Source organism: Panthera uncia, assembly GCF_023721935.1.
Source record: "Panthera uncia isolate 11264 chromosome A1 unlocalized genomic scaffold, Puncia_PCG_1.0 HiC_scaffold_17, whole genome shotgun sequence".
Classification (NCBI taxonomy): domain Eukaryota; kingdom Metazoa; phylum Chordata; class Mammalia; order Carnivora; family Felidae; genus Panthera; species Panthera uncia.
In genome coordinates, this window is record NW_026057577.1 from 29,277,727 (window position 1) to 29,299,404 (window position 21,678).

At 43.2% G+C, this 21,678-nt stretch overlaps 1 protein-coding gene across 1 annotated transcript in view; it reads right to left on the reverse strand.

Annotated features, from left to right (window-relative positions):
* Positions 1-16,237, reverse strand: part of TRPC7 (transient receptor potential cation channel subfamily C member 7) — a 115,228-nt gene extending 98,991 nt beyond the window's left edge. The window contains exon 1 of the mRNA XM_049648871.1: positions 15,473-16,237. Within this exon, the coding sequence (XP_049504828.1) occupies positions 15,473-16,225 (753 nt within the window). The 5' untranslated portion in view covers positions 16,226-16,237. The remainder of the gene's footprint in view (positions 1-15,472) is intronic.
* Positions 16,238-21,678: the final 5,441 nt, after the last annotated feature.

Here is a 21,678-nt window from a genome sequence, read left to right on the forward strand (position 1 = left end):
TCAAAGTCCTTTTCCTTTGCCTTGTCACGTCTCTAAAAATGTATTCTTCTTTTGTGGAGGTGCCATCTAAGCCCAGCTCCTACTCACCCCCCTGAGTTACTCATCTCTGACTTCTCTCATCTGTTTTTGGGGTGCACCTGTCAATAAATTCCTATTTGTTTTTCTCTTGTCAATCTGACTTTTGTCTGTGTCATTTACAGGACTCCAGGGGGGCAGTATCCAAGGGTAGAAGCAGCTTAATGGAAAAAGAAAAGAACCATGACTTTTTACCACTGTACAACCTAAAAACAAAACACTAAAATCATCTATATCCTGAAAAAAAAAGCAGCCTTTTAAGAAAATTTAAAATGAGCTGACTGTAACTTCTGGCTGTGTCTTTTTAAAACATTATGGCTTAGGGGTGCCTGGGTGGTTCAGTTGGTTGAGTGTCCCACATTGGCTCAGGTAACGATCTCCTGGCTCAGGTCACGATCTCACGGTTTGTGAGTTTGAGCCCTGCATCGGGCTCACTGTTGTCAGTGCAGAGCCCGCTTCAGGTCCTCCGTCCCCTTCCCTCTCTGACCTTCTCCTGCTTGCGCTCTTTCTTTCTCAAAAATAAATGAACATTGAAACAAAAGAAACTTATGGTGTAAATCTGTGTATCTGGGGTTTGACGAGCAAAGGGGTAGTCATGTGGACCGGCAGCCACCTTCTTGCTGCTTCATTTGACATTAAGTTTCTCTGGTTGATATTTGCAGATAGGTGTCTTGGAGTCTGCCAAATGGAATCAAATCTTGGTGACTGACTGGAATGAGGTGAGGGATGTTGCTGTCAGGAAGGTGAGAGCATTTCTTCCTTACACCAAAATGAATTCCAGACGGAGTGAATAGTGGAATACACAAAAGTGAAACTGTAGCAACACTGGAGAAAACACGGGTGCATTTTCCTGATGATCTGTGAGTAAGGAGACCTTTGGGAGCATGACGTGAAACTGAGAAATCCCAACCAAAAGAATGACAGAGAGGAGCCTATAGAATTTGAACAACATTGCCTTTCAGAAAGAATACCCTCAGAGATCTGAAAAGACAACCAGCTGAAAAAATTTGCAACATGCAGCCTAGAGAAAGGTCTGATTTCTTTCTTTTTTTTTTTTTAAATTTTTAATGTTTATTTTTGAGAGAGACAGAGAGCAATGCGGGGAGGGGCAGAGAGAAAGAGGGAGACACAGAATCCGAAGCAGGCTCCAGGCTCTAAGCTGTCAGTACAGAGCCTGACGCAGGGGTCGAACCCACAAACTGCCAGATCGTGATGTGAGCTGAAGTTGGGCACTCAACCGACTGAGCCATCCAGGTGCCCCTGATTTCTTTTTCATACAAATAATTTTTACAAACTAAAAATTAAATGAGGAATGAACCAAGAAACCAACAATGAACAGGAACCAACAATTCATGGTAAAAGAAACACAGATGAACAATAAAGAAAATGTTTAATTTTAGTCAAAAAATTCAAAGTAAAAGAGCATTGAGTGGCCATTTCTTATCTGTAAAACCCACAGGAAGTGTGATAATGCTCACTGTGGGCAAGAGAAGTACAAAAGATACTCTCATAGCCCATCGGTGACATGTATAATTTGGGACCGCCCTTTGGGAGAGCAGTCGTCGGTCTGAAGCATGATTTTAAATGTCTGTGTTCTTGGACCCGGCAATTCCATGTGAAGGAGTTTAGCTTGCAGTTATGCACACAGAAGTACACAAAGCTGCAAGGATGCTCATTGCAGCATTGTGTACTGAAATAAAAGCTGGAAATAACCTAAAGGACCACCCAGAAGGGAATGTTAGAGAAATTACAGTGTGTCTATTTCTTAGAGCACTTCTATTATAGCTCTTGGGGAGGCAGGGGTAGACTTGTAGATGCCAATATGGAGCGACATGTCTGCAGATTTTATTATTAAGTGAAAAAAAGCAAGCCGGGAACTGAATGTGGAGAATGCCACAATACATTTAAGGCAAAACTAAAATGAATACATATATATTTACACCTCCATATGAATACATGCCTGTGTATGAATAAAATGTTTATGCCCAGATATAAAAGACATTTTTCATAAGGCTGAGTCTGGGAGTCGAGATTGGGGTGAGGGAGAGTGTTAAGGAAGGGGGGGCTCACTTCTCCTTGTATACTGTTGGGTGCTATCTGAATTACTATTATTATTTTTTACATCATACATTCCTTTGATAAAAACTTGAGAAGAAGATGGGTGATTTCTTCATTTGTCCCTTATTCCTGTATACCTCTCACCATATAGGGAACCTCAAGGGGAAAACAAATTCTGGACTGCTCCAGGCTGAGCTGTTGCATCTGACAAGGAACTTTTCAACCAATTTTGGATGCAGCGGCAGCAGCAGCAGCAGCAGCAAGGCAGGACCAGCACACGTTATTCTCATGGTTCAGTGCTGGTCCTCACTGTGGCTTAATTTAGCGGAAACACATTAAGCTATCTGGGTCATGTTGCCTAAGCCGTTTGGAAAACCAATCTGTGATCTTTGTCCTCTTAGTATTGATTTTTAATTCCAGCTCTTGTTGATCATTAGAAAATACAGACAGTGGCCTTCTCCTTTCTTCCTAATAACCCTTCAGGTCACTCATTCACATTTTCTAGGCTTCTCCCATCTCTGTTCTACCGCTTAATCCTTTAACCCTAATGTGCAATTTCCAGGGGTCTCTTAAGCGTCTTTTTCATAGAACCTCAACAAAAATGGTGAAAACTCCACTGGCAGCTGACTGTGAGGCTGCCCCGGTCCTGCCTGGCCCACCCACTGGCTGGGCTGGGCTGGTTAGTGGATGGATGTGAACTCACAAACCTTCTCACCAAGCCAGTCCTGCAGAGCCATCTGGAGTATCAAGGATTTCAGGATTTGTCTTCTGATTCTGCTCAGGGCTGCCAGCTGGTGGGTGTTTACAAGAAGGAGCCTCTCACAAAACGAGGGTGCCCCATTCTCCCTCATGAATGGACTGTCACCAGCCCCTGGGAGCAGTGGGGTCTGTTTTAGAGAGAATGACTGAAGGTGACACTGTGGAAACTGAGTCTTGGTGCAGACATTACCAGGTAGCCAGTGAAGGAGAGCAGAATGTGCCACCCCAAAAATGACTTGTAGAAGTTCAGGACATGCCACCCCAAAATATGCCCTTTTGGTATATTGATTATTTTGAGCTGTAGGTTCTTGAAAAACAGCAAATGAGGCGGAGGGTCTCTGCAAGTGCCCCCTTATCTGCCTGAAATAGATCCTCCAAAAGGAACTCAATTGTTAAGAATCCCCTCCATGGGAGCCTCGTCAACCAGGGAAAGTGGAGTCATTATAGGAAAAGAGGCCCCTGACACCCAGACAGACTCAGTCACAAATTCTCACACCTCCCATCTCTTCTGAGGGCCCATTCATCTTACCTAAAAATCATTTACCCTCTTCTGAGAGGTGCACATCCCCCTCCCCTTTCCCGATCAAGACTGTATTTAATTCTGAATTCTAAGCCACCTCAGAGAGTTACTCATTTTTCCCTGGGTGTTTCCCTTGTATACATCAGATATACTTGCTGCTGAACTTCCATTTTCTTCTTGTTAATCTTTCTTTTCCTACAAGGGTCTCAACTGTGAACTCAGAAGGGTGGAGGGAAAATTATTTTCCTCCTCTACACAGGTCTGTCTGTCTCCTTGGCCAGGACTGGATATCCTTCATCATGTGGCCTTTCCTCAGTCCCTGAGGCCCACCCTTCCCTTATACTGGACCACAGAAGTTGTTCCGTGGTGGGGACTCAGTGAATTAATTGTCAGAGATTGACTTTTATTGATCAGAATGTCATGAAGATTATTTTAAGTGAAAAAAATCTGAACAGACCAGCAGCTAGACTTCTTTTACTTTAAAACAAAAAACAACAAAAAAAAAAACTTCGTAGCAGCACGTTCCCAAAATGTAACTGCCACAAATCCTGTGGGTCAGGGTGGGGGGAGTGTAACAGCTAAAAAGGAGACTGTCTGCTTGCACCCAGTTGAGAACATCACAAACACTCATGCTTTCCATTTTTTTCCCTCAAAAGCTCATGTGTATCCTAAACGTCCTCTTTTTCCTTAGAAACTCTTTCCCCTCACTTTTTTTTTCTGCTAAGGTGGTATATAAACCCCCATCTTAACTGTTCAAGGAGCCATTTCTTTTCTGCTCTTCTATATATCTATGAATAAACTCTGTCTTTTCTTTTAATCTGCCTTTTCTTAGTTAATTTACAGGCTCCACGCAGTACAACCTAAGGAGAAGTTTTACTCCCAACACAGGACACCAAAATTTTCCAGGAACTGTTATTTATCAAGTGTTGACATTACGTGGGGGGCGAGGCCAAAGTTACCATATTCCGTAAGAAAGCCAGGATTCCAAATTGTTTATGGCAAGACTTTGTCACCATCGCACAAAACAAATCTATGCACAGAAAACAAAAAAAGAGGATCTCCATATGTGGTAATAGGTCATAAAGCAAAGTCTTAGTAATGAAACTGTGGAGGAGTGGGTAGAGGAAGAGTTAGACAGGATGCTGGGATGGAACAGAAGGTCCAGAATATCTTTGTGACCTTGCGTGGGGAAGAGTTTTTTTACTCAGAGTAAATACACAAATTATTTCAAAAATAAGGGTTTCTCTTCAAAACATGGTGCCATAGACAGATTTAATAGACGAGTGATAGACAGGGAGGAGATATTTGCAGTGTCTGAAATAGACACTGGGCTAGTATTTAGAACAGATGAGGAACTCTGGAAAGAAGATTTAAAAATACTCCAAACAGAAATCCTATTAAAAAGCGGATGAGGGAATGAGAGGGAGAGGCAGTTCACCGAGAGGAGAAATGCACATGGCTCATCAATTATGTGAAGAAAGGTTCAACGTCATTAACTACTGGAGAAATGCAAATTACAATAACTGCATTTCTCACACCGGCAAACGTGAGAAAGCGGGATAATACCTAGAGCTGGCAGCACGTGGCAGGCCACAGTCCCCAAGGGCAGGCCTTCTGGGGAGCAGTCGGCTGTGCTGAGTGGCGTTAACCCTGGGTATTCCTTCCTGGGTGTGTCATAGGAACACTTAAATAGGACCGCATGCAGTCATGGGGGTGTGTTTTGCAGCATCATTTGGTGACAGAGCGGTTTAGGTGTCCATCACTGTGACAGTGAGGAAGTGGAAGGCTGCAGATAGTCAGCGGACAGAGGCAGGGCGCTAGCTTGACACGGATAGGCCATAAAAACCATAGTGTTGAGGGAAACAGAAGACGGGTCATAATTTTGTACTGTAATCCCTTTTATGTAACTAATAATCACTCAACAATATATTTTTCCATACCCCCACTGGAGTGTAAGCTCCAGGAGGGCAGAGAAATTAGGGTTTCGATGGTCTCTAAGTGTTCCCAATCTCTAGGACTCTGCACATGGTAGGTGCAAAAGAGATAGTTCTTGAGTGAACAACACATAAATACATATGTATGTTCATAATTAATATAAATACATTCAAGTGGGTGATTTTGGGGGGTGGGGGAGAATGGGAATGAGGATAAAGTGTATGTGAGAAACAAAAAATGATGATAATGTTTTATCATCTGACTCATAGTTCTATTCACATTTCTTTTTTTTGGTGCCTGGGTGTCGGGGGAGCACTAGGAGAAAACATAGCAAAATATGAATTATTCTTAGATGGTGGGAATTAACACTGACCTTTTTGTTCCCACTGCTTTTCTAGATTTTCTAAAACTGTAATCAATGTATTTTATGTTCATCATTCCCAAACCCAACACTTGAAAATGTCTTTGAGAGGGGCAGTGCCCCAATACCAAGGTTCCCCCATTGCTTCTGCCAGCAACCTCCCACTTCCCTCCAATACAATGCATACACACTTTTACAGAATTCTAGTATCTCTGTCTCTGCTTGTACCTTGACCAGTAGAAAGCATTAGCAATCTCTCCCTTTTCTTCAAGACTAACCTCCTAGTTTTAGGACTGTGTTTGGCTTCCTAAAATAACTGACCTCTGGCTTTCTATCCTGCCCTGTTATGAGGGTTTGTTTTGGTTCCTTTCTCACTCTCCCCCAGTTTATCCCAACTTGGTAGTCTACCCCACTATATTGGGTTGAATAGCGTCTCCCCCAAATTAACATCCTCCCTGAAACTTCAGAATGGGAGCTTATTTGGAGTTAAGGTGTTGCAGGTGTAATTAGATAAGATGAAGTCCTACCGGAGTACAGTGGGCCCTTAATCCCAAATGACTGGTCCGTATAAGCCTGTTCTCATAAGAACAGGATAAAAGACAGAAACAAACAGAAGATCACTATGTGACAACAGAGCAGAGATTCAAGTGATTTGTCAACAAGACAAGGATCTCCAAGGAAACAAGAAAGAGGCAAGGAAGGATCTTACCCTGGATCCTTCAGAGTAAACATGGCCCTGGTAACAACTTGATTTTTGACTTCTGGCCTCTAGCATTGTGAGGGAATCACTTCTGTGTTTTATTTTTATTTTTATTTTTTTTAACGTTTATTTATTTTTGAGACAGAGAGAGAGCATGAACAGGGGAGGGGCAGAGAGAGAGGGAGACACTGGGAGAGAGAGAGGGAGAATCTGAAACAGGTTCCAGGCTCTGAGCTGTCAGCACAGAGCCCGACGAGGGGCTTGAACTCACGGACCGTGAGATCATGACCTGAGCCGAAGTTGGACGCTTAACCGACTGAGCCACCCAGGCGCCCCATCACTTCTGTGTTTTAAGTGCTCACATTCATGGTACTTTGTCACAGCAGTGCTAAGCCTCATATATCCCCCTATACTCAACTGGGTGTTCATAGGGAGGATTTTCAGTGCCAAGAAAAGCCTTGCCTGCCCCTAGTATCCTCCTTCTCTGGTTTTCTCAGCATCCAAAAACTTGGAGGAAGAAGGGAGAGAGATCTACTTCATACTTTTATTTATGCTAATACTAGTTCCAGTTGAAAAAACTGTAAGATAAGATTTAGCTATTTTCCTCTAATGAAATGTTTATGTGGTCATTGCAGCCAACAGAAAAAGATATCTTCAGAATCTGGAAGATGCACTGGAAAGATTAAAATCCAGTAGAATTCTTTTTTTTCTTAAAAAATTTTTTTTTTAATATTTATTTTTGAGACACAGAGAGCATGGGTGGGGAGGGACAGAGAGAGAGAGGGAGACACAGAATCTGAAGGAGGCTCCAGGCTCTGAGCTAACAGCTCAGGCTGTTAGCTCAGAGCCTGATGCGGGGCTCAAACTCACAGACCGTGAGATCATGACCTGAGCCGAAGTCAGATGCTTAACTAACTGAGCGACCCAGGCGAAAAGAATTCTTTTTCTCCTGGAGATATCACTTCTGAACGCACTTTCCAATACCTCTGCTCTAGCAATGAGCAGTTTGGCCTGGGCCACACCCTTCTCTACCTCCAGATACCTGGATAGAAAATGGGAATCCTTATTGCTCTCCTGCCCTGCTGCTACTCCATGGGGCTTCTGTCTTGGAGGAGAAAATGAGGAGCCTGCAATTCTCTGTCTCCTCTCTCTGTGTCTCTGCACTGTGAGAGCTCCCTGCTGGGAAGCACGGAGAGTCCCCAGGGACAGAAGAAGCAGGGTCCCTGCACCTCACGGACAAACAAGCTGTCCTGGACACAGCCAGGAGATGGTCACTTTTTCTGACTGTGCCATTGCTCCAACTGTGCTGAGTCCCTGGCAGATTGAGATGTGTTCGTTCGTTCTTTTTTTTTTTTTTTTTTAATATTTTTATTTATTTCTGAGAGAGACAGAGCACGAGTGGGGGAGGGGCATAGAGAGAGGGAGACAGAGAATCCAAAGCAGGTTCCAGGCTCTGAGCTGTCAGCACAGAGCCCGATGCAGGGCTTGAACTTGTGAACTGCGAGATCGTGACCTGAGCTGAAGTCAGATGTTTAACTGACTGAACCATCCAGCTGCCCTGAGATGTGTTGGTTCTTTTGCTCTCATGTGCCACTCACCCCCTTTCTGGGAGGCCCCCCTTTCCAACAGCACTTGTCCAACTCCTCCAAGCCTTGTCCCCTCCAGTCCATTTTCTACAGCAGGCACAGTGGGTGTTTCCAAAGTGCACATATGAGTCACTCACTCATTTCCTGAAACCTTTTGGTGGCTCTTCATTTACCCGAAAATGAAGCCCAACTTATTAGGTGGTAAGGCCATGGGTGAGGTGGTGTTCTTCAGTGCCTCTGTCACCTGCCACCTCTCCCTTTTCCTCCCTATGACGTGGAGTGACTTAACAGTTCTCTACATAGGGCCTCTTTCCCCTATCTGTACCGAACTATTTCATGTGCAGTTTTTATGCCTAGCGCCATCTTTCCCATTCCCTGCTGGCCGCGTAGGTCTCCCATAGCCTCAGGTTCCATTTAAACATTGTCTCCTTAGAGAAATCTTTAAACACACATGGTCAGGTGTCCCACTAAGTCAAGTTTTAAAACCTCCCTTTAAAAAAATAAAATAAAACCTCCTTTTTACTGCTTAGCACTCAGCATGATTTGTAAAGCCCCGTTTATCTGTATGATTGTATGAAGAATGCGTATCCCCTCCCCTGGATTATCAGGTCCTGAGAGCAGGAACTGTGTTTATCTTATTCATCATCATCCCAGCACCCAGCCTAGAGCCTGGTTCATACTACAGGCTTAATAAATGTTTGTTGCAGGAATGCTGGATTTTCAGATAGCTCTGTAACGAGGTCCACCCAGTCGTGATATTCTCTGGGCCTACAGACCATACTTGCATCCTGTCCTCCTGACATGTTTTCCACACTTAATCCATGAAACTGCTACTAGTAAAATACATGCCTGCGTGTTGATGGGGTGTGCAGCATACTTGATTAATGATGTCCTATGATGATTAATTTATATAGCATTATAACTTTTTTTCAAAGAAAAATCCTTCATTTCTATTTGATTTAATTTGTGCTGCTACTCATCGACTAATATTCTCTAGAACTGTCTCCATTTTGTCCATATCTCTGATACTTTATACTGATAGTTGCACTTGCAGAGGAAATGATATTTTCCCCATTTTTTTTTTTTGTGTGTGTAGTGATGAATCTTTTCTATGGAGATATTTTTCAAAAAATAATCTCTGTCTGTATTTGGCAGGAGCTCTGCCTACCCATTTCCTTCCTCCCCCTCCCCTGCTGCTCTATCTTTCCTGCCCATGCCATTTCTTTCCACAGCAATATTTTAGCAGCACTTGAGGCTTATGCACTTTCAGTGGTCTGCATTTTTCCAACTGGAAATATTCTCTTGGCCTGTTTTTAACCAGGGAGTTCACAGGTAGTACTTTTTCTCATTCCAGAAAGATCTTCAGGGGTTGGGGGAAGGAAGCTTAGCAGAGATCAGGAAGACCCTCTGAATAGATGAGGTGCTGAAACTTAAGTTACGTTTATTGGGAGCAAAGTTGTGCGGGGAATCCAGTGGGCTCATCTCCACTGAGCTCTGGGTGGTAGGAATTATGTATGTATTCTGGGTCGGTTGGGTTCCCTGCAGAGTTTTATATTGTTCATCTAATTTAATCCTCATTGGCACCCTGGGAGGTTACTGTCATTAATTCACTCACCACTCATTTATTTATTTACAGAGATTAGAGTAAGAGCCAGTGTGTGGGTGGGGGAAAACAGGCATTCCATTTCAGACATGTTACAGCTCTAATACCCCAGTTTTCAAAGTAAGAAAAGGAATTTGTAATACATGCCTAAGATTGCACAGTTACCAGGAGATGGCACTGGGATTAGAAGCTGGGTCAGTCTGATTAGAGAGCCAAGTTCTTGGGTCTCCATTCCACAGGCTTGAGGAAATGAAGCATGGCTGCACTGGATGCTCAGCAGAGCCTGTTCCCTGCTCTTGTCCTCATCAAGCAAAGTGGCCTCCTTATCCCGCCTGAATTCTTGTCACCCAATGTACACTATCCCTATATTTTAGAGGCTGATACTCTTGGCATAAACCCTAGGAGAGGACAATCACATAACTTCAGGCATTCGCTGTGACCCAATGAAAAATTGTCATGAAAGGATACATTAATTAGCTCACTTCCTATGATGACTCATTAACAAATGCCCTGGTGAAAGTGTTCCTCCAAATGCTTAGGTAGGAAAACAGAAAAAGAGCTAATGTGGGCAGAAGTCATGTCTGTCCCTTCTCCTGAGATCAGCCAGTCCCCTGGATCTTGCTCTCAGACATGGAAGCTGATGATTCTGGCCCCAGTGTGGACCTGTGGACTGGCATGTATGCCCTATTCTCACCATACCTGCATATGCTCAGGTGGGGGGGGGGGTGTCCCATGACAGTTCATCATGTGACATTTGTGATTCTTTTCTTCTTACATTCTCTATCACCAGATGCTCAAGCAGAGGGCTTGGGTGACACAGTCTGATCCCTGAGGGTACTGGGGATTTATATATAAGTGAGTGCTTTAAGGAGTTTTCTGCCAGATTCTCTTTAAAAAAAAAAAAAAACAAAAAACAAAAAACCAACAACTTGCTTTTAAGACGTGCAGCCTTGACAGCTTAAAAAATATTTTCCTGAAGGAAAAGGAAACAATTTTCAAGCCATTTCCTTCATGTTAAATAGGCATTTGTTTATACTACCAGCCTGGCTTTCTAACTTCAAGGAAATCTATTTTCCCAGAGTGCTGGCCTATAAAATTTAAAACTCCTAAAAATATTCAAAGCATGATAAACAGGTGCAAAATGCAGATTCCACTGGATGCTGGGGCAACCCACGTATTCAACTTTTCAGTACTGCCTCAGGCCCTGGGTGGGCCTTCACTCAAGCTTTCTGGCTTCTTGGCTCCCTGGCTCCATATGGCCTGAATTCATATGTGCTTTGAGCTCTCCCTACCACAATAAAAAGACACTCCTCCTCCTCTCCCCTCCTCTTTTCTCTTCCATTTTGATAAGTTTGCAAGCAGATTACAAACTGTCATCTCAACACCTTTACCTTACACAATGGGACCTCACTAGAGATCATAGCAGGTGGCAAATTGGTCGGATTTATCATTATTTGCATTTTTAATTTGTGGTATTTTAGGCCCAGAGAGTTTTTTTTTATGGGTCTTAAAATGGCAACACAAACATTGATACATAATTCATCATCTACTTTTCATAATACCTGTGGTTAACAACCCATTGACATCAACACTTGAAGCAAGATGAAGCTACAAGTTTTAGCTGTCTTGCCCCCGCTACTTTTCTCATCTCTGGTCTATAAGAATAAATTGCTGATGGAAGCACAATCAGCAGCCTCCATACTGATGTGTCAACATTAAAAGCCTGCTTAGTTGTAGCTTTGTTATTATTCAGAATGACCAAGTCTTAAGTAACAAAGGTAAAGTGTTTGGGCCTCCACAGTCCCTTGACTTGGGAACATGGGGTACTTTTAAATTTAAGCAAAAGGTCAAAGAGCAGGAGGGATACCCCAATCCTCACCCTGTTTTCTCTTTCCTTCCAAATCCCTAAATCTCTTTTCACAGTTTTCCCCACCCCTTCCTGCTCCCACTGGGCACTGCTGTTGGCATAACTCTGGGATGGAAGAGAGATTAGCACCTCTAATCCTTTTGAAACATCAGCTTTATAGATAAGCCATATGCATATACAGGATGCCCTGGAATTTGGGAAGATACCAGTGAAATAAAGAGGATCTTCAGCAGATTTACCAGAAGGATGATCACTGAATATAGCCAAACAGACTAATTCGAGAGAAATGTGAAGACCTTGTTGTGTTCTTGGTGGCAGAGACTGTAACTCAATGGGGATAGAGAAATTCCTAATTTTTTCCATGCTATTCCAGGTGCCTCTACATAGAGCCTGTTCCATCAGGATAAAACATCGCACACCAGTCTTCCCATGCCAGTCTTCCCTTTCCTTGTCTCCTACTATATAGATAAACCAGTTAATCAGAATGTCATTGGTGCCCTCCAGGAGTTTAGTGGTTCCTGGCACCATATAATGCAGCGTATGATTGGTCTTATGTTGTTTAATGTGTGTTGGTTTGATCCGCTTACCCACCCTGTACCCTTCTGTAGAGCTTTCCCATTTACTGTGTCTATCAAATTGCTCTATTAGATTCATACATGTAGGAAGAATTTAAATCACAGATAAAAGTAATCACATGCTTCATCAGTTGAAATGATTATCCTTTGAGGATTTCCTTCATTCCCTTCATCAAGTATTTCTGGAATGCTTACGAGATTACTGAGCACCATACACGGCATTAGGAAGGTCTCATTGAATTTTCGCATCTTTTTAGACCCCAGAAGATTAGAGATGCATGAGAAAAATCTTTGAGGAGATATGTAATTTCCACAACAAAAATAATGGTTTGCTAGCAGGCATCTGACTCTAGCCACAATTTACTGGAGACCTTGACATTGGCTGTACTTCTTGCTAATGACTAGACTCTATTCTGGTGATAAATTACAATGACTTCAAAAATAATAGACTGGGCAACTGATTGAGGTTTCCATGCATGAGTCTGGTCAGGAGGAGCCATTCCCAGAGTGAGTGTCTTAGAGGATCTGGAGGATGACATATGACACCTCCTGTCGGAACCCGGTATCTTTTTGTACAGCTGATGATACTGGGTCATCAGCATAACACGTGGCTACAGTCAGCTGTGTGTTGTCCCTTTAAAGTAGGACAGACTCCTAAAGAGTGTATTTTAGAACCACACTTGCTCTTTATTCTTTTATTACAAATTGACTTGTCTTTTGCTAAGCTGCTCTCTTCTCTGAGAAGATTTATAATGTCAGGAATGCACATACAAGGATAGTTGAATAAGTAATAAAGTTCTAAAGGAACGCTTATGTTAATTTATAATGCGCCATTTGTCGACAATGTGAAAGACATTATTTCAAACAAAGGTAACTAGAGGGATGTTAATAGCCAGCAAATGTATTTATGCTAACTCTTATTCTGAGTAAGTCACTGCATTGTGGAATGGATTTGTCATCATGTTAGTAGTGTTCTTAATTGTCTCTAATTTTCCTAATTTACTTTTTAAATCAAAATATCATGCTTTCCACAAACTTCCACTTTTAGATATTATATATACTAAAATATGCTAGACTTTTAGTCTTTGTAAAGGAAACAAATGGCTCAGATGGAATTCCAAATGTTAGTCTAGCATCGTCTTATTTAGTAAGGCTGGCATGTTCCCAAATTCCAGATAAGTAGAGGATTGTGCAATTAGCCACATAACCTGATCCAAAATTTTTTTCCTTGAATTGTTTTTTTTTCTTGGCCAGAAATATCTAAATTAATTGGGTTGGCCATTTCTTTTACAAGGCCTGTGAAGATTCGCTCTAGCTGAGGGAATAAGCAAAATCCCACCAAGCTTCCTTGGGATATCATTGGTCTTATTACTGGTGGGTGGAGTTTATGGTACAGAAACAAGGAAAGAACAGGCAAGACCTACATTCTTGGAAGCTTCTTTGGGTAATTTCTCCATCTCCGTCCACCAATTTTTTTAGCTGAGGCTGTGGACAATGCAGGAATTGGGAAGTTGCTCTGCTTCAGTAGATCAGTCCAAGATAGGGGGAACAGATGGGGTAAAATTAATTATAGGATTCTTCATCTATTCAGTCTGCGGTACCCTGCAGCTTTTTGTGAGCCTGGCTCTTCAGTCTGTGGCTGTGGGTGATCTATTCCTTCAGAGAGGCCTCTGTAGTCTCACGCATACACAACTAAATTGTCCCTATCTTTAGTCCCAGGGCCTCACACTCTAGGTCCTCTAATTCATCTACCAGTGAACTAAATTTCCAGAACTTAGCTTCATCATTTTAGCCCCCTAATGACAAGTTTCAATGGCTCTCCCATGTCCTACAGGATAGCATCTGACACACAGAACCCTCTGAGATCTGCCCCCAGCTCATCTCTGCAGCACGCCTCCTGTGTGCCCCTCTAGGAAGTCTTTATTCTGGTCACATGCAGCTTCTCAGAAGCCCCCTGACTGTTCTGGGCCATTCTGGATATCACCTTCACTTGCCTCCTCCAAATTCCCACCTCTCTCTTCCCACTGATCTAATTCCTCCTGCTCTGCAAGGCCCAGCCCCATTCTGTTGCCTCCTTTGAGATCTCCCTGAACACTGTGTGGTCCATGGGGCTTCCCTTGCTGTGAATTGGTACCCATCCTCGGCCACCTATTTGTGTCCCTCCAGGGACAGCTCTTACAGCGACACCTTATTTGGACAATGCACTTTTCTCCTGCAGGTTAACCTCTTTTCCCAGCTCCATGGTCAGCCATGCATGTGACACCTTTTTGTATGTTCCATGGCATCATAGGCTCTGATAAGATGGCTCAGGATGAGAAATTATGAACCTAGTTGTAGCTCCTACCCTTCCAGGCATACCTTCTGCAGCGAAGAATTTCTTCATCATTCAGAGACAAATGAACCCCGAGAATCCCAATGCATGAACATTTCCCAGAAAGGCTAAGAGCTAGCTCTGGAATGCCTAGATTAGAACAGCGGTTTTGCTACTTCCTGGCTGTATGATATCTCTCTACCTGTGTGCCCTCACATAAAATGGGGATTATAATGGTATCCAAATTAATGGTTGTTGAGGGGACTAAACAGCATCATATAGGTAAGGCAGTTAATGCTTGGCACACAATAAGTGCCCACGAAATAGTCTCACTAAGTATTATTAAATAGTGTCAAAAGATTTAGGTCCCAGTCTTCTCTTTAACAGAGAGTGTCAGTTGACCCTTACCGCACAGGATCCCTCTACCACTCAACAGTGGACTTTGGAGATGGGTCTCCCCTGGGCTAGCCTGGTAGTCTAGGTGTTCTCAGGAGGTGGGGGGGGGGGTGCATCGATAGAGTTTTGCCCTGGGCCTGTCTACTGAGGTGGCAAGTCCAATATTACAGAGATGGTTTTATTTTCATTTCCATGCACCTTTTCCTGAGCCCCTTGACAGAACAATAGTAATAGCTTGCTACAGTGAGAAAGGCTGCAGGCAAGCCTTTCTAGCACTGGCTGTGAGACCGAACATAGATCAATGCAGTCCAGGATGGACAAGACAAAACCTTTCAGGTGACACAATCAAGAAGTCCAAGACCTGGACTAGGAAACATGCAAGGTGTCCTAGACACTCCAGAGCTCCCTGGGGGCAGAGCTGAATGAGGCATTTACAGGACGACCGCAGTATCCTCCTGCCTGTGTGCTGCTTGTCTTGTATAGATTTGGGCTTACGTCAACCGCTATTTTACATTTATATGGTTTCAAATATCCCACCTAAGGGGCTGCTTTTCCTTCAGGCCTGCATCTGACCAGGTCGAGGAAGTCCCCTTCTACCCCAGGCGCCAGCGAGACCCCAGGGCCCTCACCCTGCGTGAGACCGGAAGACAACTCATTTGACTACTGGACACACCTGGAAGAGCCCTCTGGGCAATCTGTCTGTAGAGTGGTGAGTGGGAGAGTTACCTTGAATTCAGTCTCAATGTTGGCTAGCCTGGCCAGTTCGTTGCTCAGCTCCAGCGCGGTGAGCACGGGGTCTTCGCTGGACAGAGACAGGTAAGCAGCGCTCGCCAGCCCCTTGTAGGCGTTCATGCGGGAGCGCGAGTGGCTGAAGGAGTCCTTCCGCTGCTTCTCGGTGCACTCGTTGCACTTGCAGAAGTAGTCGTGCGGCCGCTCGATGCGGGCGCCCTTGAGCAGGAGGATGTGCACGATCTCATACTCCTGGCAGTGCGCCGCTAGGATGATGGGCGTGATGTCGTGCGAGAAGCGCGTGCCGTCCTCGTCATAGGCGTAGAAGTCGTCGTCGCGCAGCTCCTGCTCCAGGGGGCTGAGTGTCAGGCGCTGGCCCTGCGCGAAGGCCGGGTGGTTGAGGATGGCCTCCACGATGCGCACGTAGCCCTTGCTGATGGCGAGCAGCAGCGCGTCCCCCACCCGCGCCAGGTTCTCCTTCTTGAGCAGCAGCTCCGTGACCTCCAGGTGCTCGTTGCCCACGGCCAGCTGCAGCGCGTTTTGCCCCATGTAGTCCACGCAGTTGAAGTTGAGGGTCTTGGACTCCTCCAGCATTTTCCTGACCACGGGGATGTTGCCATACTCGGCTGAGTCCAGGAAGCGCTCCTCCTCGGGCGTCAGGCTGGTGCCCTTCTCGTTGAACATGTAGGCGGGACCCCGGATGGCCTGGCGGCGGCCCTTCTCCCTCAGTGTTGTGTGCCGGCGCTGCATGTTTTTGAAGGTGCTGCTCCCCAGCCTGTGGGGGAACAAGGCAGAAATGCTTGGTTACTCTCCCAGGGGCCTGCGGGGTCCCCAGGGGCAGAACAAACAAAAATTGTTGAGATAAAAAAGAATCTCATGATCGGGATCTTACGACAAATCATTTTCCTCTTACTGAGATTAAGACAGATTGGCTAACCTAACTATTCCTATTCATAGAAAGGAATATTGATGTAGTCATCTAGCGTCTGTGACCCTTGGATGGAGGAATGACGGCAAACTGAAATGTGGGTTTAGGTTGGTGTGTAATGAGAGCTAGAGGGGGAGGGTGTGGGGTAGTGATGTGGTTGAAACAGGCCAAAGACTGTGGATTTTATTTCCATTTGTGCAAAGTTTAGTACCGCACCTAACGTCTCTGGGCTTGAGTATATTGCTTCTCTGTGATTTCACCTGTACAATGTGGGTAGCTTTTTGTGTGCCATAAGGTCCATAGGAGGATTAAATGAGGTAACATGTATTAGAAAATACTCAGTGTTGGTTTTATTCTGTACCCTCCTTCCTGTTGCCTTGCCCAGTTCACCAAGCGGTCTGCTGTAGAGATGGCCGCTTTGGGTACTGCTGCCTTGATTTCAGGTGCATTTCCCCATTGAGCTCCCTCACTGTGACAAAACATGCAAGCATGGCCACACGCCTCTGTTTTCTGCATTCAGTATATGCCTACGCCATATGGGGTCTGTGTTTTCTTTCTGATACCCGTGCAGCCTAAGCAGATACTAAAGGACAAGATGTGATAGGGAGCAGGCCTAGACTCATTGTCACTTACTGGTGGCTTCTGAAGTGGCTCCCCTGAGGAAATTCAGCTGTAGCTTCTTAAGATCAAACCTGGATTTTTGTATGGATGGAAGAACAGGTCGGCTTAGATGGTGGGTTTATTCCTAATTTGCTCTTTGCTATTGTGGCATAGTGTAGAGGTAAATGCTAATACTACTAGTAATAACAGCTAACATTTATTAAGCACCTATTACATGCTACTAAATATACTAAGAAGTTAATAACCTCACATATATTACTTGTATAATTCTTGCATTTATCCCATGAGGTAGATGCTATTACTGTCCTCATTTCAGGTGATGATGCTGACACAAGTAGGGCTGAGAGACAGGCTTGGAAGTCAGAAGACCTAGAGTAGGAGTCCTGGCTTCACCTTTGGCCAACCTTGTGAGTTTGAGAAAATTACCTGATCTTTAATTTGCCAGGGTTTCAAAAAGTGCAGATAGCTATAGGGTAATTTGAGCTTGAGTCAGATATGCCGGCTTCAGCTAGCATTGAGACTTTGAGTGGATCCCTGGCTCAAGATATTTTAACTGTAACGCAGGATTTGCGCCAGATGTTCCCTAACTCTCTATGAATGTGAGTATCTGATTCTCCAATTGGCCCTCTTCTTATTTTCTATTCTTTTTTTTTTTCTAGTCTACCCCTCACTCACATTATTCAAGTGATAGTAGAACGGCATACATTTCAATAAGATGGTATCTATTCTAAAGAGTAAGTGCTTGGGGATTTATTTTGAGCCATTTTCCACGTTTGCCTGGGTCTGTTTGTTAGGGGTCATGTTTCCATGCATTAAGAATATTCAGTATTTAATTTAAGCCATTTGTAAACAATAAAAGTTCCAGAGGAAGTCCTTTAAATTAAATCTTGTGTTTTGAGATTTAAAAAAAAAAAATGTTCCATTCAGTGTGGGGAAATAGGTTCTACTTACATAAATGTGTTAGAAAAAGGCTTAGGGCGGAAAGCTGCCACCACGGGGCAAAAGCACCCAGGTTAGGTAACGAGATAAAGTAATGGGATCACGGGTAACTTGTTATCACCTGTAGGACATCCTTTCCATCTGACTCCAATATATACTTCTGTCACAAACTCCCCTCACTCCCAGATCCTTTGCTTCTTACACACACAAGTTAATGATTACTATCTGGTTGCTTTCTCCACGTTCACGTGTTTAAGATCTTGTTTTCTTCACATTTACCACGTGGGTAAATACCTTGTGATCTCAAAAAATGTGGAGATGAAACTCCCTGTTTAGGGCTCTTGGGTTCCCCCAGACATTAGCCTCTCTCATATTCAATTTGGCACGCGCTCTTTTGCTGGACAAGAGAGAACTCCAGACTCATAGTCTGCGACAGACAACTCAGTCTTGTGATTTTTAAATTTTGGGTCTCCATTTAGTTTTCTGCTAATTTTACCTTTTGACCTGCTCAAACCCTTTTGGTTTTAGCTCCTTCCTGGGGCCCTTTGTGGTATAAAGCAAAGACTTGGAGGTCAGAGCTTATGCTCTAATTTTGCCTAGGGCTGAGTCACACGCTTTTTGGGAGAAGCTGCTAAACTATTCAGTGGAGTAGCTTTTTCATCTGCAAAAAGTAAAAGGAATAATTATGGGTAACTCCTTCAAAAGGTAACTGTGGGTAATAAATCCTGATAGAGAGTTCTGTGCTCCTTTAGGAAGAGATCGGAACTGCCATTCACTTTTCTAAAGTGCATTTTGTTAAAAGATGGCTGGAGAAAAGGTTCTCGGGATTCAAGTTCATGATCTCCTCTGAGCCCATTGCTCTCAACAATGCCATCATTCCAGGGAGAGAGGCTGCTTATTGATGCCAAAGCAGACTGTAGATTGGGAGTCCAATAGTGACCTTTAGAGGAGAGAAGGACTTACAAATAGGAAGCAGGCTTTATTATTACAGGTTTTCCAGAGGGAGGAGAAGTGACTGAGTTGAAAGCTAAGCAGCCACCTCATTTGTATCCCCAAAGAGCCTTGTTTCAGAGGATGTCATGAAATCAGTTTCAAGGTCTGTCATCTGGGTACACATACTCAGGTGGGAATTGAGCCTACAAAAGACTAATAATCTTTTTTTAAAGGTGATTTATTTATTTTGGAAGGAAGAGAGCAGGAGCAGGGGAGGGGCAAAGAGAGAGCACACAGAGAATCTCAAGCAGGCTCTGTGGTGTCAGTGCAGAGCCTGATGCAGGGCTTGGTCCCATGAACCATGAGATCATGACCTGAGATGATATCAAGTGTTGGACACTTAACCGACTGAGCCGCCCAGGTGCCCTTAGATTAATTACCTTTCTGACAGAATTACTCAATCTGCCCTCTGATGAGACGTATTCCCTGCTCAGGAGCGCCTCTCTGGATTTAGACATTACAACTCAACCTGAGAAAAGGCAGTTTCCACTCAGGAACATCTGAGTGGTGTGTCAGTGATGAGATGGCGGCTGTCCTAGAAGGAACCAGGGCTTGAGCTTGATTCTATGTTACTTTTCCATTAGAGGTCTGCTCAAGAGGGAGAATAGGTCAGACTCCAAGGTCATAGGTACACAACCAATCCACAGAAGCAAGCCATGGAGAGATTAATTCAAAGGAAATATAATAATAACTACTGAACCAAGTCAGAGCAGAGAAACATTTTACAAGAAACATGTAAGTACCCAATCTAAATTCAGAGTCCGTATAAATATCGTAGACACTGCAGGTTAAAAATGTAAAGGTTGTTAAAGCATCATTTGATAATTTCCCTCATTAGACAAACAAACAAACATGAAAACAAGGTATAAGCATTCCTGTTTTTTAGGTGAAGCAAAAAGACTAAACCTTAGGACAAATAATTTCACAAGAGTAGAGCATCATATAAATCTTGATGTTTCTATAAACATCTTTTATCCATGGACAAATCCTGATGTTTCTAGAAACCTCTTTTATCCATGAACAAATATATGTGTGTGACTAGTATTTGTCAGAATGTCAAATGTCTTCACCATTAGACAGGTGTTTTTCTGAATGACCTTGAAAGCAGACACCCAGATATAGTAAGAAATAAACAAGCCTCTCCCGGCTTTTAAAACCTCAGCTTTGAGATACATTTGGATGCTCACAGAATTGTCAATTCTGCTATTTTCCTAGGAGAATTTGTCATTGATGAGACCTTATGGGCCTTCAAGTCATGTATGCATACATGCATATAATGGGGCATCCTACTCACTGAGATTGCTTCTAACATAATAGGGTTTCACAGCAGACCCTAGAGCCACATGAATTGGTTCAGATATTGATGGGGGCCTATTTCTTACTTCACTGGGGACTTTTTATTAGTGTGGACTCCCTCTTCCCTTTAATCATGCTTTTTAAACATGTATTTTTTTTTAAGCTTTGTTAAAGTATGATTGGCAAAACTGAGAAATACTTAAAGTATATATTGTGGTGATTTGCTCTAAGTATACATCATGGAAGGAATCCTACCATCTAGTTAATTAACACATTCACCATCTCACATGTATCTATTTGGTGAGAACATTAATTTCTCTCTTAGAAGATTGTGTCTATGTAATACCGTGTTATCAACCATTATAGTCACTATATGGTACACTAGAGCTTCATCTTATAGCTGAAAGTTTTAATATGCTCTTGTACCAACCTGTCCCTATTTGCCCAATTTAAGCATTTTTATACCTATGAATATATTTAGCCCTTATATCCTTACTATTTAATTTTGACATTGTGGACAGTCAGTCTGTAGCCATACATTTCGTACAGGTTGGGAAGAATCCACAAAAGATATGTCAGAAAGACAAAGCCATTTGGTTCACAGTAGCTGGTGGTCAGAACTCACACTCATGAATCAGCTGTGTTGCTCTGCTGGAGAGTGGGGATATTGTCACAGTTTCAGGACCAGTAATGAGCAAAATGATCTTCTTAATCTTCTTAAAATCCAATTAGCATTTGATTGCCCTTACTCTAATATTTTTCTTAAAAATGAACTTTGAATGCAAATGCCCTCTTATTTGCATATATTACTGAGATAATGACTGATCAAACTCATCAAACACCTCAATTAAGATACTGTGTTTTTCATCTTTCATAAATGCATACATTGACATTTGATGTCATTGAGAAGAAGAGTTTCAGTGGAAACAAAACCATATTTGAGAGGAGGACTGATTATTAAACTCCCTCTTGATCCCTTGGTTGCTATTTTTATCAAACTGCTTTTACAGATGCATCAGCTAGTCTGAGGAAAGCCAGATGTCAGTGATCCATGAAAAGTATGAATTCTGCACCCTAAATCCACTGCAAATAAGCATGACCATTAAGCATTTTGGAGACAGGAATTGTGATTAATTACTGATGAAGAAAAGGACTCTTAATCAAAATGTCTTTTTGGAGATATTTGTTGTCTTTTTTTATAAAATTGGTACATGCACCATAGGGCTCCATGGAAATCACCCAAGCCTGAAACTAATTCAGTCTGTAACATTCCACAACTAAAGGTAGAGCCAAACAAAATCCATGAGTTAGGTCAGTCACCCAGGAAAACCCAGCTCTGGTCTGTGCATTCTCTCCCAAGTGTACATAGTCTGAGTTTTAGTCCAGGGCATCAGTAATGAAATATTCAAGTGATTTGGAATGTTCT